The 12,054-nt window shown below is 40.3% G+C and overlaps 1 protein-coding gene across 5 annotated transcripts in view; it reads left to right on the forward strand.

The window, feature by feature from the left end:
• Nucleotides 1-12,054, forward strand: part of STAU2 (staufen double-stranded RNA binding protein 2) — a 178,923-nt gene that overhangs the window by 93,906 nt on the left and 72,963 nt on the right. For all 5 annotated transcript variants that reach the window (XM_064442537.1, XM_064442540.1, XM_064442539.1 and 2 more), the window contains exon 12: nt 1,731-2,038. In XM_064442537.1, the coding sequence (XP_064298607.1) occupies nt 1,731-2,038 (308 nt within the window). The remainder of the gene's footprint in view (nt 1-1,730; nt 2,039-12,054) is intronic.

A 12,054-nucleotide genomic window follows, 5' to 3' on the forward strand; every position in this document is an offset into this window, starting at 1 on the left:
TCTCCCTGCGGTAGACATTTTATTTAAAAATACTACTTGCACTACTAGGATTAGATAAATCCTTTCTAGGTAACTGGAAATTATTTCTCTTCTCTTCTTTGAATTTATTCTACATTTTGAGATTAATTTAGTATGTACTGCAAGTGAATTAAGGATTGAACCCCTTGATTTCTCTTGGGATTACTAAACCAGTTAACAAACAGGTTTATCATCCCTAGAATGAAATGCCATATGGCTCAGGTTCGCCCATGTTATTTTCAGATATATGCTAGAAAATTAAAGTAGATTAAAGGATGCTATTAATTACACATTCCAAGCTCATTTTTCAATTTATTAATAATAAGAAAGAGGTTTTCCTCTTGTATCAGCAAACTGAGTACTCATGTTTCCAACAAATGCTTCATTGTATATGAAAACTAGCAAAATTCAACCTTAATTCTGCACATTTCCATGCACAGGAATATCAGCAAAACTGATCAAGTATGTACTCCTGTTTTCAAGCAGGGTTAGGAATGAGGTGTTTTCTAAAAATACATTAAACATTTTTAAATGTAGACAAATCATCCTGAATTCACATGTCACTGGAAATATTTAAGTCACTCACATAAATAAATTTAGGTCTTTTTAATGTTCACCCTAACTCCTATTGATATTAATGATGACACTTACATGCTTTCCTTGTTCAGTATAAATGTTGTCCAAGGCAAGTACCTGTTTGGTACTGCCATATATGCAGCTAAATAAATAAATAATTTCCTCTTAATTGAATTATAGAATCATAGAATCGCTAAGCTTAGAAAAGACCCTTAAGATCATCGAGTCCAACTGCTAACTTATCACTGCCAAGTCCACCACTAAACCATATCCTCAAGCTCCACGTCTGCCCTTCTTTTAAATACCTCCAGGGATGGAGACTCGACCACCTCCCTGGGCAGCCTGCTCCAATGCCTGACAACCCTTTCGGTCAAGAAGTTTTTTCTAATGTCCAACCTAAACTTCCCCTGGCGCAGCTTGAGGAAGTTGAAGAGCAGTCGGTCACATAAGAGTCATTAGCACAGTAACAATGTGGCTGCAGGGCAATTAAAGGTTATTTAAGCACACGCTGCGGTTGTAATTCAGCACACACTTTAAGCCAGCATTTGAGGCAGTGCTGCTACCACAAGAAGCTTCTTTTGCCTCCAATAGCTCATTCTCATGAGCATCACTGCATGGTCCTACAGGTGCCGGTGCTGGCACAAGCAATAGAGCAGCTGGAGAGTACAAACAGCAGCTGTAGGTGGGAGACAAAAGACCCACTTCTGGTGGCACCAGTGCTGACATAGACTAGTTTAAATTATTTGTGGAATAACAGCCCAAATTATTGTATCAGGTAGGAGGCAGAGGATTGCAGCAAAATAACAACCGTGCTACTATTTTGAAGTAGCAGTTGTCCCTCGTGGTTTGTAGATCTCCAAACCTTATTTGTTCATGTTGTGTATTCAGTGCTAGCCACAGTCTTAAAGTCCACGTTTGCACCTCCTTAAAAAGAGTGGGGGAAGAGGAAGAAGAAGGGCACTTCAGATCTGCTTTGTTTCTAAATAAATTATGCAATTTCATTCACAGTTACTGTGGAAAGAGATACTGCTTTTAAATCCTTACTTTGTTTTCCTCTGCAAAGTATGTTAATGAAAATAGTTTACATGTCAAACCCATTCTAGAGTAATGAGAATGATCTTTGCTTTTACTTTCAGCACCAAAGGGAATACTCCATCTCTCTCCTGATGTTTATCAAGAGATGGAAGCAAGCCGCAACAAATCAGCCCCTGGTACCACTGTAAGCTATTTGTCGTCCAAAGAAATGAGCCAGACTTCTAGCTCTTTCTTCAGCATATCTCCTACAACAAATAGCACGGCTACGATTGCCAGGGAACTTCTCATGAATGGAACGTCCCCAACTGCCGAAGCCATAGGTCTAAAAGGAATATCTCCTGCTTCCCCCTGTTCTGCAGTGCAGCCTTCAAAACAGCTGGAGTATTTGGCAAGGATTCAAGGCTTTCAGGTATGGGAGGGGGAAAATGAAGCTCTTCAGCCAGAATCATAGCATTGCCATCAAGGTTTCACTCTTGCCCTCTTGAATGTGGGCATGCATGTAACTTATCTTGTAAAATTAGCTGGTGTCCAAGGCAGTTTCTGGGTCCAGGAGATACAACCCTGCACCAAAATACATGTCCCTCCTTCTCTTTTTTGTTCCTTCCTTCCATTCACTTTACTGCAGGCCATCTTTCTCTCCTTTGTTTATTCTCCTTAAATAACTACAGGCTTAAATTATGCTTTTTACTTGCACTTCTTTGAGAGTCTTCACCTCTTGGCGTTAGAAGCTTTATATACTGCTCTGGCGTTGGTTTCTCTCTTCAACTCTGATCCAGAAGGTACTGACGCACCACCTTAACTTTGCGTTTGTCTTCTGGGCCGGGTCATTAAAGCCATTACTCAGCTTCCCACCCTGCACCGCTTAGTTGTAACCTGTAGAACAATGTTTTGATCAGAAGGTGCACCCTAGGAGCAGACCCGGTGCCGAGCAATGCAGAACGTTTTTGACTTCACAGTCAATACTAGAGAATGTAAGATGTACTGCGCTGGGTCAGCGCATGAGTCCTTCAGCACTGATGACCTGTATCCAGCAATGGCAAATACTCTACATTTCATAGGACAGTGACAGACTCTGTAGTACATCCAGTGATTCCTGCAGTGTGGAAGATGGGAAAAGAAAGCCTCTTCCTGATCACCATTACATGCAAAATTACGCACGTATATGGATAGTAGCTCATTTTACTGTGTTGCACCATTGGAGGATAGGACCAGCTATGTAGAAACACTCTTTTTCCTGTCATAGGTTTTGGGTTTTTGTTTGTTTTTTTTTTTTTTTTCTTTTCCGAGTTGTGAATTTGTTTCATTTGAAAAGTTGGTTTCATATGTTCTAGCACATGTAATTTGATCATGTAACTAAATTCTGGAAATGGGAGGTTTCTGTTAGAATTTTTGCATGCCTGGTAATGAATTTTTTCATCAAAGCCCATGTAATTTACAAAGTATACAGTTGTTGGAAGTGATTTAAAAGAGGCTGCTAGAATTTGAGAAATAGTGTCAGATGTTCTGTCGGCATAAGCAGCATAGTTAAATTACATTTGCGTACATCAGATATCACCAGTTGTGCATTTGACCTAATGCTGTTTCTGTCTAAAATGTACATTCAGCTTTCTTTCGGTCTTCATTTTTAAAATGTCATTTTTGATTCATTAGTTTGAATGTCTCTTAATGCAAGAAATGGTAAAAGCCTAAGCCTCACTGTAGTAGAGTTAAGCTGCTAATAGGAATTCAGTTTTCCTGAGTTCCATTTGTTATCTGCCTGCAGTAGAAACAGATGAATTCCGATGAAAAGAAATTCAATCCGTGAAGTTTTCACTGCTCGCTTTCACATCTTGTCAGATTGCTTGTGTCTACTAGTAACACTTTATTTTCATAGAACCGATGCACAATTTATATTACTGTTTTGATTCCTACTTGCCTACAGTATGTGGTTACTGTAAAATGATTAGTTGTGTTTGTCCTGGTTTTTTTTCATGCTTTGATTCTAGATGCTTATGTAGAAATTGTTTTTAAAGGGTCTTACCTTGAGCCAAAAATCATAATCCGTTTCATCCACAAACTAGACTACTACTTTTTACTTGGCCCTGATACAAACCAAGGAGTTTGGTAGAGAATCTCGATTATTAACATCTATCCGCTGTGTATGTAACTGATGGTTTTACATCATCTTAGCATGCTTTTTAACACCTCGCTTGAATAAGCCTGGTATTGATGTGAAACTCTGCCACTGCTGGGTGGCTGAGCCGAGGTGGAGCAGTGAACAGAATCTCTGTGGGAAATGGCTCAGTGGCCTGTCAGGTGCATATCACAGGTCCCTTCACCATTTCAGCCTAGAAAGCTCTTTGTGTTGAAGAGTTTAAAAGCCGATATCTTTACAGGTTAACTTTCTCAGGCATATTTACTAAGTAGAAAACTACTGCATTTGCAAACAGCTAGCTTGTTTCATGTTTCCTGAATGACCCAAAATGATTTTTAAATTGTTAGCATGTATTTGTATTCTGGTCCGGATGATAACCATAGTTTTGTCTTTCATTGAAGAACGTATACATTCTGTTCTGTTACAATGTATTTTTGAATTTTTAAAAAAATCAATAAATACTCATATGATGTTTCATTTGTAAATGTAAAAAAATGTTATTTGCTTATTTGAATGGTTTTTTGAACTTCTTTAGCTGCAGGGGACACGTTTTTTACAATGTGGTTATTTAATTCAAATTCTTCTAAACTGTTTGTATATGACCTCAGCCATGTTCTATTGTAAGCCCTTGATATTAAGAGTTATTGGGACCAATGTATGGAAAAGTGCTAAAAAATTACATTTTTATGTTTATGGCTTATTATTCTAAAGATATTTGTAATTCATAAGCAGTAGCTCGGTGTCACTGAAAAACAGGTGTTTAGCTTGGATACTATCAAGGCTCAGGCTTCAAATTACCAGTGGTAATTAAACACAAATACTTCAAGCAAGCCTTTACAAACTCTGAATAAAGCATTATTAGTGCTTGCTTCACATTTATGAATACAATCTACCAGTTAATTGTTTTGCAGACTTTACCCGGAGATTGTTTAAAGGAAAATTCAGCTTTGGTAAAATTGTGATTTTTAAGTGACTATGTGGTATTTTGGCCATTGTTTTGTAACTAGATTAGGAAAGTTATAGTTATTTTTGCTGACTGTTTAAGTGCAGTAAGTTATTCAAAGAGTTTGTTTAAATGGAAACATATAGAGAAGCTGTTTACACATGAAAAATTTGAGTGTCCGGTTTTTACTGAGGCAAAACACAAGTTGCAGGTAGTCCAGTAGGAAATTCTGCTGGGAGTTTCCATGAAGCAAAGATGGTAAAATTTAAAAAGCCATGACTGAGTGCCCACAGTCAGTCTCGGTGCGTGGCTGCAGCCATACTTGGCTCGCTGCATTGGCAGGACTTAGAGACCTTAACTTCTTCTCCGTAGTGGCTACATAATGAAACCTCACACAGGATATAGTTTCTACGTGAGGTATTCCTTTGATTGCAATGGTTACACCATTTATATCTTGTTTTTTATCTCCTCTGCATTTGTTTAGTGGTTTTAGCTTTACTTGTGGCCCCTACATTTCAGCACGTGGTTTTGAATTGTCAGCAGTGGTGGGCCTAGACTATATTTCCACACTTTGCATGAGGGTTGACACTGAGCTCAAACCTTTCCCTACAGTGGTTTTACACAAAACAACCACTCATTTTGCTTCGTTGGAGGATGGATTTGGAAATCAGTCTAGGAGTGCCTGGAACTCACTACTGAGATACATACGCAAGGAAAATTTCAGGGAAATTCAACCCTCAGTGAATTTAAGGAAATAGCTATAGTTTTGGTCTCATCTGTATGCAATTGCAGATTTCTTGGATCAGGTCAAACTTTAAAAAGCACCTAAATACCATTTTCAAAATTGTCAGGCACTGTGGATGCTAATAGGAAGCCATTTAGAGGTGTAAAATAGTCTAAAAAAAGGTAGATGCTGCTTGGGATTTTCACAGACACCTGGGTGTATTAGGTGCCTGGCTTCCAGTTCACTTGTAAGCCTGGGCACCCTACATAGTGTTTTGCAAATTTAAGCTGTTGTGCCACACTGTGAACTCATTGTCTGAAGTCAGTCATACCTTTAAGGCTTCTGCCCAGTACTGTGTTGTCTGATGCAGACATGTCTTTATGTGCTGTGGGTTGTCATTCAGGTGTGATTGATAATGGTGCTTTCCTTGGTGTCTGCTCACTTCTCTCACTGAAGGATGTAGTCATTGACAGGAAGAGCAAAAAGGGGCAAGTCTGGCTTCTTTAGACTCGGTGTAGTATGTGAAACAGCCGTCAGTCATAGCTTAGGCCATGCTGCGACCATCTCCTGGTCTCTCAGATTTAGCTGGGGCTGCTAATGAGCACAGCACCACAGAACTGGCCCCTGGCTTCCCGAGCAAAGGACAGTGAGTGACCTTCACATCCTTCCCGTCTGCGTTTGCGAAGGTTTGTGAATCCCAACCCTGCTTTTACCTGAGATCTCTTTCTCTTTAACCAATATTAAATTCACTGTCAGAATTTGTTGACAGTGTTCATGATAGTCAAAGAGTTCTTGGTCTTTTTAATGATAAAGAGTTTGGGCCTGAAACTCTTTCTCCAGCAAATCTCCTAGCACAGCCATGAAAATCAGATTTTAGTTCAGTGGAAATTTTTAATACAAAAGGAATGAGTGAGGGATTCAGGGTTAAGCCTGAAGAAAATAGTTGAAATACAAATCATTACCATCATAACTTTCACATCTTGAAATTTGATGCAATTGCCTTTACCTTCCTTCATTAACATTTTGTGTCCAAGTGTGCCAACTCATTGATGATGGCTGAAATAACAATTTCAAATTGGAAGTTTTTTTCCAAAGCAGGTCACAATTAAGAAATGGTGCTTACTTAGTTAAATTAAAATTAATTGGATTTCATTAGATGGAAGCAGCTTTCCTTTCATTAGTTCTGTTCATTACATGACCCACTGAAGTATGCATACTTAAGTTGCAACAGTGCTCTGGGAGTCGTGACATTAGCTATTTCCCTTCTTCTTGCTTTCCTCTGCAGCTGGTTTTCACCTCAGTAAAAGCAACATCTTATCCCATTTCAGTCTATCTTTTTTCTCTTCCCACAACAAGCAGGACATTTTTCAACTGAAGTTTCATCAGTCTTTGCCAGCACACCAAAATATTTCTTTCTGATGATCTTAAGTATATCTTAGGACTGGAAAACTAAGGCCAGATCGTTTACTTGTACAAATTGTTGTGTCTCTGAAGGCAACAGAGTGACATTCCAGTTATGGATTTCAGCAGCAGGACTGCACGTCAAAATTTTCCATAAACTTGTCACATTCACAAAAAAAGCTATGATAAATATGAAGGAGAAGGTGGCTACAGCAGACATTTACCAGTCTTTTGAGCTCTTGCAGGTCATAAATCTCTGAATCAGCTTTGCAGATTGCAAGAATTCATTGGTACGGATTGCAAGGTTAGAGAGAAAAACAAGCATGAAGAAAACCCCATGCATTCCCCATTGATTCTAGATTCAAGTAGCTACAGTAAAGGGAATTATGAGATTTTGTTGTTGTTGTTCTGGTGAGTAGAATTAAGGTGAAAGCATTCTGAGAAATGCTCAGTATCAGCATCTCGTTCTCAGCAGAATCTCCCTACTGAGGAGGCCCATGGAAAGAAATGTAAATAGACTAAGAATGCTGTGATGGAGGTGAAAGCTTCAATACAGTGCTTTGAAGCAGCACTTTAAAATGAAGTTTCTGTGGTTTCCCAGAAAATCAGTGGGCATTTCCTGTCCCTTGGTCTCTGATGGACTAGAGAGTACCTTCCCATCCCAAAAGTCCTGTCACAGTTTTTACAACAGATGATAAAGATCATTTCTGTTGTTGTGTTCATTTCCATTCCTCTCTCAGGATAGAAAGCAGCAACTTCTCTTTGCTTCTTTCAGCCTTTCTCGTGACTCATTGCTTTGCATAAAGTGGCCCCCCACTATGTGGTTCACCTCCACTCTTCCTCAGGAGTTATCTACTGAGCCTACACTACAAAAGTTGTAGTTAGAAGTTCAATCATTTTGTGGTGATTGTGTTCAAATGATCATTTATTTAGGGGTGAAATAGAGCTAAGCTGTGGTAAACTGGGCAAAACCCAAACATCTCTTATGAGTCATGAATGGCTGACGTGATTTTCCTCAGATTGCCTCAAATCACTTTTGAGGAAAACAAAAAAGTAAAATTTTACTGTGTTTAGGGGAGGAAGGGTTCTATGTACTGAATCTATTATAATGAATATAGTTGTAATTATAGCATTAGATGTCAGAGAGAGCCTATTTTCAAAGTTCTCAGCAGATGAATGAATCAAAAGGTATGTTTTAGCAAGTCTCCAGCTAAAACCAATGAGGGAGAGCAAGTTTAAGCTAGTCTGAGCAAGTGCTAAAAACTAGAATGTAAACTCAGATGATACTGTTCTGTCCTTGAACATGTCAGCTGTAGAAAGGTTTGTGGCCACTGTCAGCTTGGGACCGGAATCCCTGCAAACGGGCTAGTTCTGGGGAGTACAAAAGTCTCATCACTCATTCAAATTAGAAAAAATGAACAATAATTAAAGGAAGCTTTTGAAATTATAACATCAGCTTTCCTGGCATCATTAGTGTAAAACTGATTTGAAGGCTATGTCAGCAAGCTTTTTTTATATAAATGCTTCTTTGAAGAAGATTTTATTTCCAAAGAACAGGAAAAATTAGGATATTTAAAAAATGAAAACATTGGTAGAATAATGTTAGAGAATACTTTTGAAATAAGGCTGTTAAAGCAAATATTGCTTCATCCACATTAGTGGTCAAGCCCCCCTGTAATTCTATGTATATAACTGTATCTAGACCCTCTCTGCCAAGGCGTTAGAGACTTCTTTCCCAGCAGGATTGACCAGACTACAAATATTAGTGAAATTGTTCTTAAATAGTAGTGGAGAGTCAGGCCCAGAGACAACTGTAATCAGCTGATTTACCTTAATGTTAACAGTCAAAGGGCAGTGGGAATTAAAAATAAGTATTCATTAAACCCCTTTAAGTAGCTCAAGAGTGACCTTGTTGCCATGTATTATCTATACCTGCTTCTGCAAAATGAGCTGTGGAATCAGGCTTTTGGTTCCTCTCCTGGTGCCTTAGGTCATAGTCAAGTTCACTAGCACTGTACCTACTCATTGGTCACATTGGTTTCTGTAAAATTACATCTGGAATGATGTTATGCTCAGTCGTCACTGAAAGTATTGAAATATGGCCTTTTGCAGAAAGGTATTATCTTCCTGTGTGTTTGTACTATGGCATGCTCAGTGGCCAGTACAATAATCTCAACAGCAATGTTTGTCTCTTATCCGCAGGGAGTATAAACACCTGTAGAAAGGGTTGACAGAGTCCTCATTATCTCAGTTTCTGTCTCCTCTGGATGTTGTGTTTGTTTTTTTTTTCTAATAGAAGTTTCCACTTTCACCAATTACCAAACTATTGCCTAATGTTCAAATTACTGCAGACTTTTGCTGTGAGTTAACCCCAGTGGGCAGCCTAAGGCCCACACAGCTGCTTGGTCGCTCCCCTTAGAGGGATAAGAGAAAGAGTCAGAAGGCAAGAGTGAGAAAACTCGTGGGTTGAGATAAAGACAAAAGCTGCATGTGCAAGCAAAGCAGAAGAAGGAATTCATTCACTAGTTCCCATTGGCAGGCAAGCATTCAGCCATCTCCAGGAAAGCAGGCTCCATCATGCAAAATGGTTACTTGGGAAGGAAGACACCGTAACTCTGAACACCCCCCACTTCCTTCTTCTTTTCCACTGCTTTTATTGCTGAGCATGACATCATATGGTGTGGGATATCCCTTTGGTCAGTTAGGATCAGCTGTGTCCCCTCCCAGCTTCTAGTGCACCCCGGCCTCCTCACTGGTGGGGTGGGGCGAGAAGCAGAAAAGGCAAGACTCTGTGTAAGCACTGCTTACACACACTGGGTGTGCTAACAACACTGTTTTGGTCACAAATCCAAAACATAGCACCATATAAGCTGCTCTGAAGAAAATTAACTCCATCCCAGCCAAAACCGGTATATTCACCTCCCCTTATTCCATAACATTTACATCATGCTCAGATCCCACACTATCCAACAGATCCTGATTAACCATATAGATACCATTCCCGTAGTCTATGGGCCACCCCTTTAAAAAGTCCACAAATGTCCCTTGAGTTCATGTAGTCCATGACTTGGGCTACATCTGTTATGGGAGTTACTCAGGTCAGGAGAGAGGTGGTGTGTTGTGTGGAGTTACTTGGCACCAAAGTCTGCTCAGGTTGGTTCACTGGTATACCTTCATTACTTCTTGTGAGGCTTGTCCTCCGTTGGTTTAGGTGGTTCCTGCTTATAGTACTTCCTATGAAATGCAACTCAAATCATGGGTTACAACAATTAAGAGGTATTTCCATTACAATCTCCTCTCTTCATCCCTTTGGACTAGGCCATAGGGTTTAACATTACAATGAACTCCTCCCCTTGCCCCTGCTTCAGCTTGGGCTTATCCACAGGCCACTGTCCCGTAGGCAAGTACCTGCTCCAGTGTGACTTTACCCATGGGCCACAGTTCCTTCAGGGGTGTACCTTCTCTGGCCCAGACTACTCCACAGCCACATATGCTCTGGATGTGCCTGCTCCAGCGTGGACTTATCCACGGTCACTGTACCCTAGATTTGAGTTCCAGCCTGCCCAGGACAGCAGCACAGGAGCAGCAGCAATTCCCTGGCCATCTGCCAGCCCATTGCTGTTATCAGTACACTCCCGGGCAGAGATGAATACAGTGATGAGGAGTACAAGAAACAGCAGAAGCAAAAAGAATCCACTCACAAGTACTAGACTCAAATATACAGCAAAGCAAGCAAGCCCCATGGCAAGCACAGGGGCCTGCCAATTAGTAGCTAAACAGCTATAAATTTGATCTAGAATACTCTGATCAAATCTGATGTTATCTTGAATACTTCATATCCCACATCAGGTGCCAGAAAAGACTGTTACGGGTTATCCCCGGCAGACAGCTCAGCCCCACACACCTACTCGCTCACCCTGCCCAGTGGGATGGGGAGAGAACAGGAAGGGTAAAGTGCAAAAACTCCTGGGTTGAGATAAAGACAGTTTAATAGGTAAAGCAAAGCTCTGCGCAGAAGCAAAGCAAAACAAGGGATTCATTCACTACTTCCCATGGGCAGGCAGGTGTTCAGCCATCTCCGGGAAAGCAGGGCTCCATCATGCTTAATGGTTACCTGGGAAGACAAACGCCATAACTCCAAACGTCCCCCTTTGTCCATCTTCACCCAGGTTTATATGCTGAGCATGACGTCATACGGTGTGGAATATCCCTTTGGTCAGCTGGGGTCACTGTCCCAGCTGTGTCCCCTCCCAGCTTCTTGTGCACCCCCAGCCCACTCACTGGTGGGTGAGGTGAGAAGCAGAAAAGGCCTTGACTCTGTGTAAGCACTGCTAACAATGCTGTTTTGATCAAAAATCCAAAACATAGCACTGTACAAGCTGCTCTGAAGAGCAAAAAGAAGCCAAAACCAGTACAGCTTTCTACATTTCACTGGCATCTTTATAGTCATGTACCAATGGGCAGAAGTCAGGAAATAGGAGAACTCCTTTTATCTGTGTTAATTTAACATCTTTGTGTTCTGAAGAAAACTTACACTCTTTTATCAGGTTATTTGCTGCAAAACTTCCCCATTTATTCAAGACAGCTGCTATTTTTGCTGTAAAGGTAATACAGGTTAACAGGGAAAGAAGTTTCCTCCAAGCAAGGCAGTGGGTCAGGAATTTATTGATAATTTTAGTGTCATCTGTGATTTGCACAATACCAGGCAACCTGTTAACTGAGAGTCCTTGCCTGGCTCTCAGAAACTTGCAGATGTCCTTTTAGACTGAAAACCAACTTTAAACCAAATGACTATGTTGTGTAGGTAAGGACTTCAAGGTCTTCAAACCCTAATTTATACACGACTAGCCAAAAGTAAGGAAACATGTTGGGAATGTGAAATAGAGGGAGAGATAAAACAGAGCAAGCTGATAGCAAGAATTGTGCTTGAGGGAGCTTCATGTAAAAATCAAAGCACCTGGACTTCATTGTGTTCTGTTTTATAAGGTTTTTAATCAACTAACTTCAGAGAGAAGGTAGGCAGTACCATAGTTGATGGCAGTGACCCAGAGTAGATCTACAAAAAGTGTGTTTATTATTAGTTTCCATTTATTTCAGAAATCTTTCTGCTGACTATAGACCATCTAGTCCATACCATGCTATTTTTGACCTCAAAGGAAGCCAACATAGCAATAGTCATTCTGCAAAAAAGTAACTGTAAGGATCATTCTCATATCAGTTTCT

Source organism: Phalacrocorax carbo, chromosome 2 (assembly GCF_963921805.1).
Source record: "Phalacrocorax carbo chromosome 2, bPhaCar2.1, whole genome shotgun sequence".
In the NCBI taxonomy this organism is placed as follows: domain Eukaryota; kingdom Metazoa; phylum Chordata; class Aves; order Suliformes; family Phalacrocoracidae; genus Phalacrocorax; species Phalacrocorax carbo.